Raw genomic sequence first — 20,045 nt, 5'->3', positions numbered from 1 at the left:
AGGGAAATAACATCGCTGAGAACATAAAATCCTTTGGAAACGTCTCCTTAATGTGTCATATTAAGAGCTGGGGAGAATACATAGATACGCTCCCTTTAGCCACATTAGCATTCATTTCAAGCAACCTGCCAAAGTCCACAGGTAAACAGTGTGACGTTGTCCAAATGAGGCTGAACCAGTAGCACAGGGTCATGATGTCCTCTGCTTAAGAGCATTAACCCGTCTTAAACAGTCCCGTCTCCACTAGAGCTGTCTCCAGCCATTAATCAATTGATCGGTAGCGTAGAAACAACTTCATTTCACACCCTGCCTCACTTTTACTCTTGAGAAATTACACCAAACCATCAACAGAAAGAAGTAGAGGAAGGTTTTTTCCCCCTCCCGAACATCAGAAAACCATCCGAACAACATAGAATTAGCTTTTTATTTGGAGAACACTTACTTGGATTTGTCTATACCATCTCAGACAGTATAAATACAGAAATATATACAACAGTTTAAAAACAATATGGATTGAAAAATACATCCTTTATGCTGGTGCTTTAGGGAGGTGTGTAGTTGCTTTAAAAAGAGGTCACTAGAGGAGCAAAAGCTTGCATCTACGGTGCATGATACATGCTCTGTGATTAAACTATAAGAACTATATTCATCCTCTGAATGCAGCCTAACCACTTTAATTACCGTAATTACAGGGTGCAATGATTAAAGAACAATAGCAGCATAAGTAATAGAAGTAATATGAATAGTATTCGCTACATAATCTCAAGGCTTTTCTGTACACACTTAGGTTTGCTTAACGGCCATTGTCTTAATGAGAGTCCTATAACAGAGTTCATATATGGTAGTAGTGTACGTTACAGGATGTGTCATTTCCTCTTCTTTTTTTTGTTTTCTAGTGTAGATATTGATGTTGTTGTTGTGATCACCGGCCCAGCCAGCATATAGAGGGGTAGCGCTCACTCAGCGTCTTGCGCAGCTGAGCGCTCTGTGTCTTATCCCTGGTTTCCACCACACACTCCACCTGTTAACACACACACATACACACACACTGTTAGCCCTCTGACATCACACACTAGAATTAGGGCAGCGAGCGCGTTGCCGCTTAATTATGCAACACCTTTCACCTTTTGACACGGCTGGTGAATTAACAGTACGGTGCTAATTTGTCCGCGTAGCCTGCAGTGGCTGTAATGAAGAACCGGGGAGACGATGAGACTGCTTCTCTCCAAAGAAATATAACAGTTTCATTATGTTTTTTTTTTAAAAACAAGATAAAATGAGGCGATCCTCGTTATCAAGAGAAAACTATTGGTTCAAGAAGATTCATGAATCAAGTTTCTTTGCACTGGAGTTCATCCCCCTCCAGCTTTTTTCATTTGTTTCAAGGGAAATTAGATTTTAAAGTGAGACTACGGTGTGTAACTTTTGCGGAACAGCAGCCAATGTTAAAATACGAAAGCTTTACAGTAGCACAAGCAGAGTCAGAAAGTCTGCAAACTGACTCAGCACTGCCAGTTACACAGCAATACTGTATCTAACATCTAACGCTAACATTAGCAAACAAAAGCCACTGGTCACACCTGACCAAGTGATGGGAGCGCAATTAGATACAAGATTAGTTTGCGCCGGTGCGAGTAGAAATATTTCAACTCGAGCGAGAAATTTGCATGATGCTGTGTCGATGCTGCGACGCGCAGCTTGCTAGATTCAGTGAATACAGCTTTGTGAAATTCACAGAGCGCAGCTGGATGATGTTATGAACCCAGACATGATGGCATATTTGGGACTTCCACAACATGTACAAAGCAGCAATAGTTGTTATTTTGGCCATGGTTGATGAAACGTTGGTGTCTACGTGGAGGTAAACCCCTCCTCCTCTCCGGCGTGATGATGCAAATGAACACAAATGATCCCAGCGGTCAAACTTGTGCGAGTAACGTGAGGCGAAAATTTGCTTCGCGTTTGGTGTGAACGTATCATGAGGCTGTAGCAGTAAAACCTTTGCGTACATTGAATTAAGTGAGGGTGCGTTTTAGTGCTTGAATTCAACTTATCATTTGTAACAGGAAAAATTAGTTATTAAGACTTTTAATAGTTACATAATCACAATTTAAAACCTTATACCAGGCTAAATTATTTACAATGAATATTATAATATGGCACCCTTTATAAAGGTTTTATGGGCTGTAACTAATGTCTTTATTAAAGATAAATACATAATTTATTGAGTGTTTATATTTTCTATTTGGTAATAATGCAGTTATAAATATTGGTAATAGATTTATGAAATACTCATAGGTTTATCACTTTCAAATAGGTCATGAAGTCGGCAGTTATAAATGTTTTATAGGGTTTTGAACCATAAAATATGCTGATAAATGGACTTTGGTGCATATTATCTGGCCAAAATATGTTCTTTTTAATGGATTGTAACTGATCTATGAAGCATTAATAAATTATTTTTAAATTATTAATAAAGCCATTAGTTACAACTTCATGAAGGGTGCCTTACCGGGAAGTGGTACCAGTATTTCTTGCAGAGTATGAGTAGGTTCTTCCCGTGTACACAAGCTACAAAAACACAGCACAGATATCTCTATATTTGTTTTGACATGATGTGTATTTTTGGCCCTCCGAGTCTCACAGTTTTGTCCCGCCAACTCAAGGCCATAAGTACCATGGCAATGAAATGAAAAGTAGCTGAGCGGATTGAAGAGGAGGAGGGAAAAAAATGAGGCGAAGAGGAGAGATTAGTCGCCTACCTTTGACTTGAAGAGGTCTGACTTATCACTTTGTCTCCGATGGCAGACGTCCAACAACCTGGGAGGACAGAGACAAAGAGAGCAAAGAATTAAAGTGGCATTAAACATAAAACAGACTGGAAACGACAGAGTAAAAGATCTTAAAATGGACGGGTGTTTGACTCTACCTGACGTCCTCTCTGGACAGGACGTCCAGCAGCTTAGCCATGTCTCCTGGCCATTCTCCCAGCTGCACAGAGAACTTACTGACCCGATCGTCCAGCACCAGGGCTCGGTCCACGCACTGCCTCACAAGCTCCAGCTCCATGTTAGCGCTGCTCACCACTACGGCGACCCTACAGCAGATAAACACACACACAGAGGAAGTCTTGTTTCATCTGCAGCCAGAAGGATTAGCTGTGCTGTGAACGCTGTATTGCCAAAATGTCAGCTTCTTAGGCATTAAAAAAATACCTCAACCCTCACACTTACGACTATATTTAAAATGATAGGGGAGAGGGTTTTTACATAATTTGAAAAAAAAAAAAAAAAACTAGGCCTCATACACACAAGAAAACCTTCTATAAACACGAAGAGCTTTAGTTACAAGATGCTCGAATGAATGCTGCTGTCTGCTCCTGACGTCTGTTAGAGAGAATTTCCCAATAGGGCTCAGTTGGGTTCAATAATATCAACAAGTCTGACCCACTTTTTGCCTCTCAGCTCGGGTAGCTGTCCGGCCAAGATGGCAGCCAGTCCCATGGCTCCCTCTGTGTCCACAGTGGAGCGTTCAAACTCCTGAAACCGCAGCATTGCCACCAGAGCGTCCTCCTCACTGCGAGGCAAAGAAAGACAAAAGTTACAGCAGCCTTATCAATTAAATTTCACAATTAGTAAACACGGAGAGGATTTCCACAGTTCATTAAAAATGGAGGTTTTTTATATATGAGAAGTTTTAGTAAAAAATAATCAATATCTGCATTAAAATACATGATATTCAAATTCTGAATTTCAAAGCAATCAATATTTCAAATGGCAAAATGTAAAAATGGCTCATAACAGTGAAACATAATCGGAATTTGAACACAGAGGCCAAATGTATATCACACAGTGGAAATCTATTTCTGAGTAAAACCTTTGAAGAGTGAAAAAGTAAATGTCAGAGGTGGGACCAAGTCATTGTTTTGCAAGTCAAAGTCAAGACTGGCAAGTCTTAAACAAGTCATAATGTGCTCTTCACCAAATGTAATGCCATTTTAAGAACAGTACTGAAACGTTCTGCATGGTTTTCTCTCACAACTTGATTGGATGCTGTCAGATTGGTTCAAACAAAATAGATCTGATGAATTAAGTGTAAGATGATAAAATGTCCCAATAATATTCACCAAAAACATAGAGTCCAGAGTTCAACAAAAAAACACCACTTTTTGGGGATTCAGAAATAAACAAGAAAAGATAGAAATTCAGTTTGTTCAGTTTAGTTATTTCCCTGCAAGTAAATCTCTCAAAAAGTAAACCCAACATCTCCAACACTGTCAAAGTTAACTCCGGTACCGGGTAGTTGATCGCCTTCATGCGTGCACTTTTTGAATAACATACTTTTTCATCTTTGGGCTTGGGGGAAAGGTATCAAGTATTTACAAGTTAAAAGGCTCAAGGCCAAGTGAAGTCACAAGTCACTGGTAGTTAAGTCCAAGTGGAGTTGCAAGTCTTTTTTGATTTGGTCAAGTCGAATGTTAAGTCATCAAATTTGTGACTCGAATCCACACCTCTGGTAAATGTGCTGTGGAGATGCAATACCTGACAGAGATGACTTTATCTACTAGTTTCTTTGCCAGATGGAAGGTGTTAACACCCAGCGAACGCTCCATAAGATCTGAGAAGAGAGAGAAGATCAACATATGAGCTTCTAACAGTAACAGATAATGATGAAGTTTATTCACGTGACAGTTCTGTACTACTGTGTACATGTCTAGAACCAGAACCAGCTAACAACTTCTGAAGTTTACCTCCATAGAGTTTCTTATTGGGGTTGCTGCGCATGTCTTTGATTGGACCGTCAGTTTTCAGAGATTGTAGCAGCAGAGGGAAACCTTCTGGTTCAATACCCTGTTGGAGAAAGCACACGTAGTTTCACCATATTACCACGCGTACAAACACGACTACGAGTCTGCAGCCACGCTAGCGGCTCTGTTAGGCTGTATTTAGTCACAATGGTGCTTTGAGCTAAATGCTAACATAAGCATGCTAACAATTTCAATGCTAACACGCTGATGTTTAGCAGGTATGTTTATCATGGACATCATTTTAGTGTAACCAAGGAGGGTTAAAAGAGGAGATGTCACAGCGCCATATCGCGTCATGTCATTGGGGTACACGTGCAGTAAAATCTAGTCTGCACTTGCCGAAAGGCTCACTAGCTGGCGCATGAACACAGAGCATGAGGATGATTGATTCATTTCACACAAAGTACAGCTGAGGCTCTTAGTTCTGCAGGTATTTTGTCATAACCCATAGTATTGGAAAAAATACATTTTGACCTGATGGTGTCGTTAGATGAAGAGTTAGAGGATCACAATTCATCCTGAGGGGGACATGAATGTCTCTACCAAATTTCATAGCAATCCATCACACAGTTGTTGAGATGTTTCAGTCCGGACCAAAGAAGTATACCGACCAATCCACTAAAATCTCCTAGTGTGGTTAAAAATATTATGTTCCAATCCCATTATTCACTAAGCCTATTCTCCCTCATCTACACTTTCCCTTTTATGACAGAAGTGGAGTTCAGGACTTAAATGCACAATGTTTTCTATTGAATTCACCCGGAGCATGTAGTGCAAAAATGTCCGATTACAGACTGCATTTCAAAATAAAATTGCTCATGCATGCATTCTGTCCACTGTAATTTCATGTGCTACATCTTCAATACTAACATTAATAAAACGTGCAACATTCATATGATTACTATGATTAAAACCGGACCATCTATGGGAAGATTAGCAGCCTTAATCAGCTTCTATGTTGCATTTTATAATGTTCACTACTGGGATAAACTTGGCAGTACAATTGATTGATTGCTTCCTCGTACACAGGGATATTTCTTTATGACTATTGAATATGAATATTCTGTTCATCCAGTGTAAACAGAGCTAAAGCTGTCAGAGTTTCAGCTGTGAGCAGATAGTGGAACAAGGGAAATACTTCAAATACATTCATCTTGTTAAGGAAATCCAAGCAGAATGAAAAACACACTTGGATCAACACCGGGGACGTGTCGGAGGAGACTCATCTTTGCAATAAGAAGTAAGGCTTTATGGGAAATGTGACCTCATTTTTAAGAAACAGCACCAACAATACCACTGGTGGGAGATAGAGGCAACTCATCTTACACATTACAGGTATTGTAGTTAAGTAGACAGTGATACACAGATGTTTATAAGCTCTCAAATCTTCTGAGCGTCTACTTACTATGACAAGAATCTGTGGGTTGAGGTGTTTGATGGCAACAGCTGTACCAGCCAGTAGACCATACTGTCCGGCTGCAGGAACAACCACTGCATCCAGTTTGGACACTTGCTCATAGATCTCCATGCCCACAGTTCCCAGTCCTGCCAGGTACGCTGGACTTTCATCTCTGGACATCAAAAAACAGAGAGAGAAAGAAAAAGAAAAGCATCAGGTGATCAGCAGCAGACTTCACAGGTTTCCTTTGTTAAACCATTCTCATCCCATTCAGTTTCTCTGCCCTGTGCACAAAGATAACATACTTTATTTATATAGTATGAAAGAAGTAATAGACTCGTCTTTGTTGTGAAATTGTGGTAGAAATATGAATTCAATTCGTGAACAACTTCCATGACAGTATGTAAAAGTAGCCATCATGTTACAGCACATAACACCTGAAGTTCAGCGTGTTTTAAAATTGATTGAAGGCTTTTACGAGGACACCTGTACATGTTCTGTTCGTGTTTTTAACAGCTGCCGTCGCTACGAGCGACCATGATGTATTCGGCTGAGAGTCACCAGTTAACGCGGTCACTCATTAAACTAAAACACCGGCTGCGTCTATGGCTGCAAACATAGAGGTTGGTTTGTATTAGGTTGTAAAATGCTTGCGTTTATAGCTCCCATTTAAAAACTCAATAAACTCAGTGCATGTCATGGTATTTGACGTTTTGTACCTAACCACAAATAACGCAGTTGTAAGCATCTAGTGACATGTATGCGTAGGATTTCTCGCTGGTCTGACGTTACACACTAGGTTTCTCCACCAAATACGTGTATACACCAATCAGCCATAACATTAGGACAGCACAGGCACCCTGACCGGTCTGCAGCTACGCAGCCCCATACGCAACAAACTGCGATGCACTGTGTGTTCTGATACCTTTCTATCGGAACCAGCATTGACTTTTTCAGCAATTTGAGCTACAGTAGCTCTTCTATTGGATCGGACAACACGGGCCAGCCTTCGTTTCACACGTGCATCAATGAGCCTTGGTCGGCCATGACCCAGTCGCCGGATCACCGGTTTTCCTTCCTTGGACCACTTTTGGTAGGTCCTGACCACTGCAGACTGGGAACATCCCACAAGAGCTGCAGTTTTGGAGATGCTCTGACCCAGTCGTCTAGCCGTCACAATCTGGCCCTTGTCAAAGTCGCTCACATATTTACGCTTGCCCATTTTTTCTGCTTCCAACACATCAACATCAAGGACAAAATGTTCACTTGCTGCCTAATATCCCACCCACTGCCAGGTGCCATCATAACGAGATAATCAATGTTATTCCCTTCACCTGTCAGTGGTCATAATGTTGTTAATGTTATGGCTGATCGGTGTATATCCGCCCACTGAATATTGGGCCACTTGCTAATGTCTTCTACCCACTCACTAATAGCACATCATGTACCAACTACTAAGAGATGCAAAATGACCACAAAGAGACAAAAAACAACTACAAAGAGACACAAAATCATGAAAAGATGCATGACATGACTACTACGAGATGCAAAACAACAACAAAAAGAGGCAAAGGCATCACAAAGTCTGTGCTTCTTGCTCCTATGTTGGAGAGGTGGTGGGATCTTTTTTATCTGTGCCCAGGGGGCCCGTTGCCTCATAATCCGCCCATGCGCTGAATCAGTTTATCAGACTTCACACGGCTCCCTCTGGAGCCACAAAAGGCTTTATACAACATTTCTCCCATGTGCAGCAGTACTCTTCAAGACCTGTAAACTTTGATGCGTAAAAGCTATGGAGTTCTTCTTCCACTGACCACTCTGCCTACAGACCAGAGAACCTGGGCTTTTCCTCCTCTGACAAGTCAAAATGTCAAATCAAAACAAAGTGAACTTCTTCTTTTTCTTGAAGAATTTTCTTTGTTTAAGTAAGTATTTTCTAATTCTGTTTTAAAATATTACTATCCCTTGACAGTTGATACTCTGAATTCCAACATTACAGCATATCAGTCTATCTTTCTGGATGCAGGCAGACGTATTGTGACCTCTGGGTGAAATGTCAAAGTGAGTAAGAGTGGGACTGACTCTTCCAGGTAGAGGTATCCGTTCTCCGTGGCCAGATGACGGGCGTGGTTCTGAGAGTCGTGGCTGGTGCTGCCGTAGGAGATGACCATGGCGCCGTAGTCCCTGTAGATCCTGAGGCGAGGCGAGGAGCAGCATGACGGCATGATGACGAACACGGGGATCTTCAGCTCCACCGCATGGTGAGCCATGGCCATGGAGAAGTTACAGTCCGTGGCCACGATCACGCCCTTCCTCTGCTGCGCCTGGAGGGACGAAAACAAACGCTTAACATATATTCATATATCATAAATACGTACAAATAGCAAACATCAATATACTCGGTGGAAATTCAATGAAGAATCCTCTCAAGTGTGTACTGAATATTGTGCTTCAAGTGTAAAAATAACAGTTTATTGTTTTACAGGGGGCGACATGCAGGACAATACCTTGGCGAATTGTTGTTTTTTACACTTTTGGACGTATTAAAAACATTGATTGTTATGCTTAACCCTTCTGAGACACACAATAGACCCGTTTTTGCCTTTTTTAGGGGGGTGCAGGGGGTCTTTAGGGGGAGATAGCAGGTCAACAGTAGAAGTCACATAGAAGTGGTGTACATCATCTGAAAGCTGGGAACCTGAAGATTAATTTGAGATGCTGCTCAGCACTGTGTGTCAAGTTGTTCTAGTCATAAATCATAAATAAAAATGAATGAATTAAAATAAATTGTGAAAGTGTATGAGAGCATAGAACATGATGATAGAAGTATATGATGGCCACTCCCATGTCTCATAAGTTGTTGCATCAATTCTTGGGTTGATACTATTTGTTACACAGATTTGGTGCTAAATTTAACCATTTTTTACCACTCAAGAACTGATAAAAATTACCAAAAATCCTTCCAAAACAACACATTAAGACACCAAGACCTTGAGGAACACCGTAGAAAAAGCCATGCTGTGATTTGGTATCAAAAACTTTGGAGATTTGGAGATTTCAGCAAAGAATTGCATTTTTCGGCGATTGGATGGCGAGCGCTTCTGTTCTGGAAACTGCTCAGAAACCCCCTTATTGTCAATCTACTGAGGAACGCCACCCACCCTCTGAATGCTCTAGGTCTCTTGTTTATGGCTGTAAAGCTTCATGAGGCTGTGAGTATCCTAGAGGTCACCACAGGTCATTTTATACAGTGACAGTCACGTTTCAAAAAATGGTCTCACTTCAAAATGGCTACTACGGAAACTAACATCATCACACATGAATACAGTTGGGCTCATTGAATCCACAAGAGTCTCAACTTTACAGTGATACAAATTATGCAATTCCAAGACTGTTTAGGGACCCCAGTATGCAGAAGTATTCAAACACACCATTTTTAGAATAGGCGGAAATAACACATTTATACTGCATTACAAAAACTGCATGGTTTTGGCCAACCTGGTTGTTACCAATGAATTCCTTTTCTAGTTTTGTATGATATCTGTATCCCCACTCCAGCTCTAAACCTGAACCTGCTACAGCCTCTGAAACATAGTAAGATCCCGCGTGTCTCATGGGGTTAAGACATTTTCTGTTTCCCCGTTTCCAGTCTTTATGCTAAGCTAACTTTATATTTAACAAACAGATGTGAAAATGGTATCGATTTTCATCTCCACCAGAAAGGGATTAAGCATACCGCCCAAAATGGCAAACTATTCTTCAAAAGGCTTAAGAATGACCTTAAATGTGCTACATGAAGTATACTTACGCAATAAAAAATAAAACTTACTGCAACCAAATGAGGCCTTCCATGTGATAAAGCCTCTTTCTTAAGCCAGTGTTTCTAAAATTTAGACCACAATTCCCATAATCCCTGCTGTTCCTGTCACAAAGAAGATCTTTACATGGCTTTACAGACGGATTGAGCACACGGATGGAAGTGGTTTTTCTGTCAGTGTGCTCAATCCGTCACCACTTGTCGTTGCTAGAAACTCAAACTAGCTTAAACCTAAAAATCTATAAGGTACCGAGAAGCAAAGCTTTGCTGGATTTCTATTCATATGATTGAAATTCATTTCAGTTCACTCACTTGTCTCAGAGAAATCAGACTCACTCGCTCATAGACACACATGCAAAGGGACACATTGCCCAGTCATTATCCATTAAAGCTGCACTCGGACTATTTTTGTCACTACAGGTCAGTGACGGTCAGTTGACACGTGTCTGTCTGCACGAACACACAGATAGTAGATCGCACTAGCTGTGACCTCTGACGTCTGACCTCTCTCTCTCTCTCTCTCTCTCTGTCTCACCTGTGTGAGGGAGGTGAGCAGGTAGAGGACTCCTCTCTCCTTCACAGAGCCGGTGTAGTGCAGGTGCTCCTTCTTCAGGTAGATCTCCATCCCGTACTGTTTGGACAGTCTGGAGTACTGCACACAGACAGAAAAAGAAGCAGCATTACAAGAGCAGCTCGATGTTTAAACTCATGAGTGAACTGAACTGTTCAGTAGGTCAAAAACTATTACTTCAGTTAATCTTACCTGTTGATTTAGGAAACAATTAATGCGTGTCAGCGAATGATAATGTATTTATATTAGAAGATTCCCTATTGATGAAGTTATCATTAGAAAGATGTCTGTATTTTATCTCATGTTTCTATATTCATTCAATTGTTCCGTGAGGGTGCCCTAAGTATACACTTAGTGGCTACTTTATTAAAATGTAATGTAATCAAATACAACAGTTCAGCCATAAATTCAACCTTTATAAAGATAATAACGTTCACTTTTGATCAGGGCTGCCTCTTAGTCAATTAGTCGACTAATTGGTCGTTTTTGGTCTTAATAAACTAATATTTCTTTAGTCAATTAGTCATTTTTTATGCTTTTTCATGCTGAATGACTTATTTCCAATAATCTGATCAGATTTAAAGTCGTGGTTTTATGTGATACTTTTGGGAAAAACTCAGTTTTACAGACCTGTTGATTAAATCGACTAATCAATCAGTAAGAGTTCTTGTCAATTCAGAATTTCTTGCTAATGTTTTGACATTTACATGAAGGGGAAGAATGTTAGAAACACGTTTTAATATACTACAGCCCAGTACAACACCACCACTATATATGACCTCAATAATAAACCAGCCCGGTCTCACCAAATGGCGTATGAATGACACGGTCATTTGTAAGTCATTTTGTGTGCAATAACAACGTCTTTGTTGCTTTTGGTGTGTCATTTGTACGCCATGTAGTCTGTACTGACTGCAAACGCATCCGCGTAAATATGCTACGCACAGAGCTAGTGACGTAGGATACAAAGAGAGAGAGACTGCATATGGTGGGGAGGTGAATGGGTCCAACAAACACACGACTTCCAACCATGAGATTGGCGTTTGGGAACGGCGTCCCAAAGTGTTGTTGAGTTATTTTGAAGTTATGTTAGTGACGTGACTTCTGTACTTATGTTACGTTGTTTACGTACGGATTTTATTTAGTTTATGTAGTTATTTTAAGCCCAACCATGATTTTTTTTACTATATGGTTTTGTTGCATAAATCTAATTGCGGCCGTTGAAAGAAGTGGCGTTAAATGACACACAAAAAGCCATTTCACGTCAAGCCTGTGGATTATAAATGACATGTGAAAAGCCGGAAAGCCACGGAAATGTTGTGCTATTTCTACGCCTTCCTATGAGATGAGGGCAGCCAATAAACCAGCCATATAGTTGAATTAACACCTCCTTGTAAAGGGTTGTACTGGATTGCATTAGATTGTATGGGTGTACCTAATAAAGTGAACAGGGAGTGTATATTTCTTGTATTGGTGAAACAAATTTAACCCTATTTGTCCATTCCTTGTAGCCCTTACTTTTAGATTGTTTGGTTACTGAGACATTCAAACATTTTTGGACGCACCACATCACTTCCCACTATGTAAGGTCATGCTATGCTAGTGTACCGTGCAGGGTGTCCTCTGTATCCCCGTCTGGATCCTGAAGGCCGCGGCGCTGATATCCTCAAAGCGAAGGTACTGGACAAGAGGTCTGGGGACGATCCTGAACTCGCTGAGGCGTCTGGTTTTGGGGGGCTCCATGAGCATGATCTCAGGACTCCCCACCACCTTGGTGCTGTAGACCTTCACGTCCCCGTTGACAAGATCCTCCTCGCCAAAGTCCTTCAGCCGCTCTGGTTCAATTAGGGTGGGTCTGCGGCCTGCGGTGCCGTTACTGATGAGGCCACATTTGTAGGAGCCGCCGGGCTGACTGGGACCCAGATGCAACTCATCTCTGGGAAAGAAGACAACAAACAAGACGTTATGTTTAATTTGTTTATTGTGCATTTGAGAAAACTGATCCGTACTTTTGCAAAATGATAGACGGCACAGATTAGACTAGGTAGGAAGTAACAAGTCTTTTTCTACCTAGATCCTTGAAACTTGCACAATGAACATCATATGCAGGTTTATTTTGTCATACTTATGTTGTTGTTGCTAGCTAAGGCATGGGCCACGATGGTTAATTTGTGGCCGGAAGCCGAGATTTTAGTTTCATTTTGCACTTCTTATGTTGTCAGAAATCAAACCCAGATGAAAAACAATTCAAAAACAAAAGAATCATGTGAATTTAATAGTTGGAACTTCCCAAAAACACATGAATGCACTGCCCTGGAAGACTTTTCACATCAATAAATGCTTTCAACTTACCTTCTAGACACGATCACAATTCCCAAGCCTCTGGCTGTGCGACTACTTTGCTCAGAGCAGCTGTCAATCATGACATCACACCCCATTTTTATAGCATCAAATAACTAATTAAAACCAAACTTATCAGAAAAATTAACACTTCAACGCATCAACGCGATGAGAACTACTAAAAAATGACAGAAACCATTTTTGGGGAAAAAATTATTTGACATGTACTTTGACTTTTTTAGTTTGGCCCATGTCCCATCTGCTAACATGGAGGGGGCGGGACTTATGAGCACCAGGGGGTGATCGAGATGTTTTGGCTTCACTCACTGTAATTCAGATATCACTGTTAGAGCTACCGGTCCTATTAACATTTGAGATTGGGTGTAAGTGAAATTTTATGGAAGAAAATTCCTGAACTGATACAATTAAAATCAAACACACCCTGGCATGAAGGTACTGTACTTGAATGTACCCTCGACACACACACACATACCCCTGATCCCTCAGTCTAAGATGAATCGAGTCACCTTTCATGTCAACCCAGCTTCCACTTACTGTGGCAGATTACGTCTAGAAGTCAATTTATGATTCATGGGGTCATTCGGTTCTTTTTAGGAGACGCGCAAACGATTAAAGTGTCAATTTAGGGCCAAAGGCAGGACAGTTTGATTTATAACTGCTCAGTAAATGGCCATTGAATATAACGAAACAGTACAACTCATTTGCTAAATAGTTCAATTTCTTCCTAAAGCTACCGACTGTACTTTAATTTCTCAAATGACACTGCACAAAACTTCAGACTTGATCGTGGACGTTTCTCCGACCACGTAGTTAATCAGGAATATATAACAGAATAATAGGATTACACCCTTTGGAGATTAACCCTGTCACTTAGCCACTAAAGCACATCACAAATGGTTAATAGCTTGAATAGTTTGAATAAAGTTGTGCAGTGGAGCCATGCCAGTCGTATTCACATCTACAGTACGAGCAAAAAGTTGTGTGTTTGTTTTAACCTGCCAAACGGGTTTGCTGCATCATGAGAGTCCAGATAGAGCTGAGTAACTGAAAAGAGTGAAATAAAAAAGAATGAAGTGGTGAAAGTGCTTTAGGGGTGAGCTTTTAGTGTGTTAAAGTACCACGAGGCCACCGGGTGGAGCAGTTCCCCCAACCAACTATCTGAATCCGCCAGCACTCTGCAGAGAACATCCCAGTCTATTTATAACACAATGATCTGCCATAAACAATACGATGACCTTTTACCTCGTCCCCGGGATCCATTACTGCCCTCTGCCCCACTTGTCCGTCCCTTTCAGTCTTTTATTCAGCCTCACAATGTGCTCTTAACACGACTGTGAATAGAAAAAGTACGAGGCTGCACCTGTGATTAGGGGGCTCTGGTTCAAAAAGCAGAGTTCAAAAAACAACATCAAGAAAGGGGAAAAGAGCAACACGGCAGCCGCTATCAAGCCTCCTCAGAAGACATGAGATGGTAAAAAAAAAAATAGGTTCTTTTAATTCAAATTGGTACAAAAAGTGAAAAGTGAGGACGAAGCAAAAAGTGAAGGAGACATTTCAGCCCACCAGGCTTTCATCATCGCACTATCTCAGCTTCTTAATGTCCTTTTAACGACTAAATGCCCTAACTGGCTGCTGTACCGCTTCCTTTTCCCGCTGCAACAATGTTCACTTGAGAGGAGAAAATGTCTCCTAGCACTATATGACCCTGATTGTGGATGTCACATTGTTGTTAGTCCAATTCTGCACCTTTATTGTCTGGTTTGAGGTACCACAAGGTTTGCATACTCACACCAAAGTACTTGAAAGTTGTTTTTTCTTTAGGGCGCTTTCACAAGCCATAATCCATTTGGCTAGACCCACTCAGAGTGATATTGATATTTTTGGTTTGTTTTCTATTTAGTCTGGTTTCGGTATCACAGAGTACAAATTAAAGCAGACCACATTTTAAAAAAATGATTAGCTGAGGGGTGTGTACGAAGGAGCAAATTTATCTTTTTCATCTCGGGAGCTGCCACTTTTATGCAGGAAATCACAGACTTTGAAATATTGCTGTTGATGTTGATCTACTGTGCGCACACGGATCCCTTCTCCTCCAGTTTATCTGTAATTACTTTATAAACGTCACTATTTTTGCAGACTTTTTAGCTCTTTCTGTATGTTTTCTTCAGCCCAGATGTCAAGAAAAACATCGGACTACTGCAGAGGTCTGGGTTCGTCCTCTCCCACTGATGTTAACCTGTTGTTTACCTGTGTCCATCTCAACAAATGCCCGCACATGCAGCCTGCGAGTTGGTTCGCTTGGAAACTTCCAATACCACCTCTAGTAAGCAATCTCAGACCGGTTTTATTTGGTTTGCACCAGAGTACCATTACTGCGTTCACAACTGCCCAAACAAACCACACCAGAGTTCAATTAAAATGGACTAAATGCGCCCTTAGTTTGTCTTTCATGATTGAAGACACGTCTGGCCAAAATCATTCCAATGTATTAAATCCCGACAATCTTGGTGCTCCATGTTGGCTAAAAAGACAACTCCGGCCAACTCCTTTTTGACCCTACATGGCAAAGCAATCCGATGCCACACTTTGATTTCTCTCTGATTTGATCTAAATCTATGAGAATTACCTGGGGACGAAGAGGAAAATCAAGTAGAGCACCAAGCGAAGGAGCAAGTTTACCAGGGCTTGGAAGGTCGGAAGTAGCTCTTCTCTAAAAGGAGCAGGAGCTGAGGAAGAGGAGGAGGACCTGGATGGAGCAGGAGCTGAGGAAGAAGAGGGAAGAGGAGAAGACGGGGATATGGAAGAGGAGGAGGCCATTTCTGCTGGGGACCTGGATGGAGCGGGAGGAGAGGGTTTGCAGGGAACCATCTGAAGAGAAAGATTCTTGGAAGGGAGTTCGTAAAGCCTTGATTTGGAGATCGCAGGAGCCAAGCGGATTTGGAAGACGAGTGGGTGGTGGTGTTGATTTCCTTTTGTGATTAAGGTGAGGAGGATGTGACAGAGGAAGAGATTGGAGATTTGAGGGTGTGTTTGTCAGGGTAAGCTGCCAACAAAGTGGATGAGGAGGAGGAATGGAGGGAACTCAAGGAAGAAGCATTGAGGCTGTGGAGGTAGAAGCTATCTCCAAGGGTAGATCTGTCGCTACGGGGTTCAGCTGGTTAGGGAAGGGGTCTGGAGGATCCAGGGGGCTACGTGTTGTAATTTTCACCTCTGCCAGAAGGGGTCATTCTCCTCGCCGCCTTTAAGTGCAGGCCTCGGTGAGTACAAACGCTCCAGTCGCTCGCTCAAGTAGCTCGAGTAGAATAACTGGGCAGCAAAGTTCATCCTGGTCGAAGCACCGTCCTCCTACAGTCCAACAAGTATCCGAATCCCTCTCCTCCTCCTTCGGTTGCTGTGGTGTGTCCGAGGGATAAGAGGACACTGACTGGAGCTGCTCCCACGGTGTAACGTGCCCTGCTCCAGCTCCCTCACTCTCTCTCTGCCCAAGGGCTATTTAAGAAGGGATTACCCAGGGACACATGCATGGTGGCTCTGCAGCGTCTCTCCGGTGGCCTGGCCCCTCCCAGGGCTCTATTCCTGGGCCCAGACCGGGATTACTACCCCATTCTCTGACGTAGTGCTAATCAGACAGTCTAAGGAGATAGATGCAGACTTAGGGTTTATCTAGGGAGCAGTGATCTGGAGGCTAAACCACACAGAGGAGACGACTATGGGTGGAGGATCAGAAATGAAAGATAATGGGGTTGTGGGTGCCTAAAAGGTTAGAGATGCAGGCTTGTGTCCAGAGAATCGCAGGATTCAATAACTGTACCTGCAAAAATCAGTGAGAAAGAGCCATAAGTAACTCTCATATCTCCATTTTCCATTTCTAGAATCCAGTAGGGCTGGGACAATACACTAGGGATAGTAGGGATGGATACGGAACAAATATGACGTAACGTTACTCAGATTACAACAATAAAAGCGGTAACTTCCTTCTACCTCCTCATAGACTCAAATATCGATTTTTTCCCCCCCACCCCTAGAATCAGGGTATATAGCACCTCCCCCCTCAAACTGCTCTCTATGAGATGAGCTGTCAGATGTCAGCGCTTGCATCAGAACGAAACTAAAGCAGGATTTTGTTGCAGAAGAGCAAGGCTTCTCTGGATAAACAGTACATGTAGAGAGAGACAAGCTGCCAGCCAGATCACAGAGACTTTAGGGAAAGTGGAGAAGAGTTAAATTGGCTGCTGCCAGCACTCAGCAGGCGGTCCAGATCCTATTCAGCTCTGATCGGATGTCCAACGTGTTCCTCAAATCTGAACTGAGGAGCGTCGGTGATGCCAGCGTTCGCTGGACAGAGTGGCTCCTTCCAGATAATGAGTGTTCACCAACTGAAATCACCACAGGAATGTTTGTAATCAGAGCTAATCCCTTCAGCAGACATGGCTCGAACTGTATTTGCAGGTAAATCTGAGCGAAGTGAATGGAGTGTGAAGATGGGTGGAGCTTACAGCTGCAGCACAGTGCAGATGGTGTCAGTTACAGCAAAGAGAGACGTGTGACAGTCTAAAATCTCCAGTAGTGATTGTGTTATATCATTAACAGTGTCTCTCTACCTGCATTCAAGCCTAGTAGACTCTGACCAGTCCACTGGTAAGCAGATATGCACAAACTCTGTGGGGCAGGGGTAAAAGTCAAAAGGGTCACCATCACTGCATGCATGGTTCGGGCCTCAGCATGCTTCAGACAAAGTGCCTTGCAGCAATTTGCCAAAAGTAAGCAGGTTTCTCTCTCAAGCTCCCTTTTTATGATTATTCACACAACAATTTCCGTTACTTTCTATGTGCACAACTGAGTGCAACATCATGAATGCCTTCATGCCGAGACTGCACAAAAGTGTGGATCGTTATTCCCATCTGCCACTATGACATCATGCTTTTTGCCCCACCTTTGAGTGTGGCCATTTAGAACAGGTATAAACACTTCTTACACGTCGTACAACCTAGTTAATTTCAAGCATACTGAACCCTTTAAGCTGCCTTTACATGATAAGAAATTTGCTCTTCACTCACCGTGAGGTATAGGGCGTAAAGCCTGGCAGAGGAACAGTGCAATGCAGGTATAATATGCCATCAAGGAATGGCATTCACTGTTTCTAGGCAACAACAACAGTTGCAGCTGTTCTCATTGGTTGCACTTTGAAAGGTCGGCAGCAACCGAGGTCAAAGTTGAAATAACTTGAACTTTCAGTGCAGCGCTCGGTGGTAATTTTCGAGTGGTGCGCCACGCCGAGGGTAGCGTTTTAGCCTAACACCCAGCACCACTCTCCCCATAGGAAAACCAGGGCACGGCTTACCGCTGATCATGTTTGGGCAATTAGGGTTACCGCTTAGCTCACACCAGAGAAGCAGCTGGGACAATCAAAAGGGCACAAACCTATAAACACTAAAGCTGCCAGTATGCCTCTTCACAAATGCTCGTCGGATGGTTGAATTGTGTCGGAAGGAGACACATAAAATAACTAGAGACTAGCTGCAACGCCAAGAGCCAGTTCCCCAATTCCCCAATTCCCCAATTCCTACCCCCCTACTTCTGGTGCCTTTGCTCAGACCATACACATTTTCAAACGCGGCTTTCATTTTGATCTCAACTACACATCTGTAAAGTTTCATGACTGCATCTTGCAGAGTTGTGGCTCGAATTTGACAATATCTGTCCTCAGACAGGTCGACTCAAAACCACTTCTGTGGTAGTTCCTGACTCATAAGGTGAAAACAATACTAGCGTCGCTGTCGCGGCTGGTAATCAGAAAATTGGATGAAAGTCACTTTACGCGGCTAAAGAAGTCTGCATGATTTTCAAATAGAGCTTTCTTTGTTTAGACATAAAAGGAGCTGAAATTAGCCAGACAGCTACAGTTATTATAGCGTAGAAAAAGGTCAAGTAATGGACCGTTGATGAGGATCATAGTTTTGTCTACAGATGTTATAAATGGACAGAAAAGTAATATCAATTTTGAATATCTGACAGATTTATCTTCATAATTTGGAAACTAAATATATGGTGCTATATGATGAAATGTCCACTGGACAGAGTCACACTGTTCTATCAGGCATGAAAGAAAAGATTTGGTACCAGTCTTCTTATCATATATTGAGTAAGCTGAGCACATGAGTCAAGCTGTTGATAGTTTCTGTAAGTACAGCAAATCTACAATAGGATTAGGACACAGTCGAGGGAAACCGAAGGTCAACTAATGACTTGTCTTCTTTTGATGGAGCCACAGACTTCAAGCACACCTCACCCAAATTAGATTTAGCGCCTTAAAAAAAAGTGGCAGGAAGACGGCGTACTATGCCAGAGGCCAGACAGGTACGCAGAGCTGAGCTCGCTTCTTGGCAACAACAAGGGTTTAGTTAGGTCCGTGTTCAGGTGAAGATTTACTGTTTGACTGGATTAAATGATGAAGGGTCTCCCTCATCTCTCCACGCTCGTTTGGTCAACATAATGACTGGCAGGCGTTACATTGACCAAAACAAACAGACATGTAGACAGCGCAAAGACGAGTACTGGACAGAAATAGACGGAGAGAAGGTGACCCCGCCTCCAGCAGTCTGTTACACCACAGATCAGCGTGACGCCGACGCCGACCCACTGGATGCCATGATCCTCTGGATCTGTGTCCGAGTAGACGCTCTGTGCTTCAACACGTATTCACTATCTGGATGAAGGGTCACAAGATGACCTTTGACCTACAATTACATCTAATATCATATCATATATGTTTGATATATTCTTATGAAAACAAACACATTTGAAATATATGATCATTTTTATCATCCATTTTGAGCTCTCAAATTTCTTGAAAATAGATATATTTTGTTAACATGCGATGTCACATGACTTGTCAACGCTGCGATCATGAGAATTTTGGGACCTAAAATTATGGAAGCTAAAAGAAGCCATATTTGACAAACTGTCTTAATAAAAACAGGTTTTTATTGTAAACTTCAAACAATTTTTTTTATATATCTAATGTAATTTCAATTTTATGGTAAAAACAATTGCTCAAATGTATGTTATGTGGGATTTATGTTATGTTATA

At 42.0% G+C, this 20,045-nt stretch overlaps 1 protein-coding gene across 2 annotated transcripts; it reads right to left on the bottom strand.

The window, feature by feature from the left end:
* Window positions 1-416: 416 nt before the first annotated feature.
* Window positions 417-16,450, bottom strand: LOC141774314 (L-threonine ammonia-lyase). Of its 2 annotated transcripts, none has more exons than XM_074646891.1 (11): window positions 16,164-16,450; window positions 12,203-12,530; window positions 10,559-10,675; window positions 8,289-8,530; window positions 6,213-6,378; window positions 4,751-4,850; window positions 4,542-4,617; window positions 3,451-3,576; window positions 2,930-3,097; window positions 2,763-2,820; window positions 417-1,021 (listed from the first exon to the last, which is right to left on the bottom strand). In XM_074646891.1, the coding sequence occupies exons 1-11, from the start codon at window positions 16,277-16,279 to the stop codon at window positions 923-925; spliced, it is 1,596 nt and encodes a 531-aa protein (XP_074502992.1). In that variant the 5' UTR covers window positions 16,280-16,450; the 3' UTR covers window positions 417-922. The 2 variants fall into 2 exon arrangements, with proteins under 2 accessions (XP_074502992.1, XP_074502991.1); XM_074646890.1 differs by lacking the exon at window positions 16,164-16,450 and adding an exon at window positions 15,582-16,136.
* Window positions 16,451-20,045: the final 3,595 nt, after the last annotated feature.

Source organism: Sebastes fasciatus, chromosome 9 (genome assembly GCF_043250625.1).
Source record: "Sebastes fasciatus isolate fSebFas1 chromosome 9, fSebFas1.pri, whole genome shotgun sequence".
NCBI lineage: Eukaryota > Metazoa > Chordata > Actinopteri > Perciformes > Sebastidae > Sebastes > Sebastes fasciatus.
The sequence above is the reverse complement of the archived record's forward strand: the minus strand, read 5'-3'. Positions and strand labels throughout refer to the sequence as shown.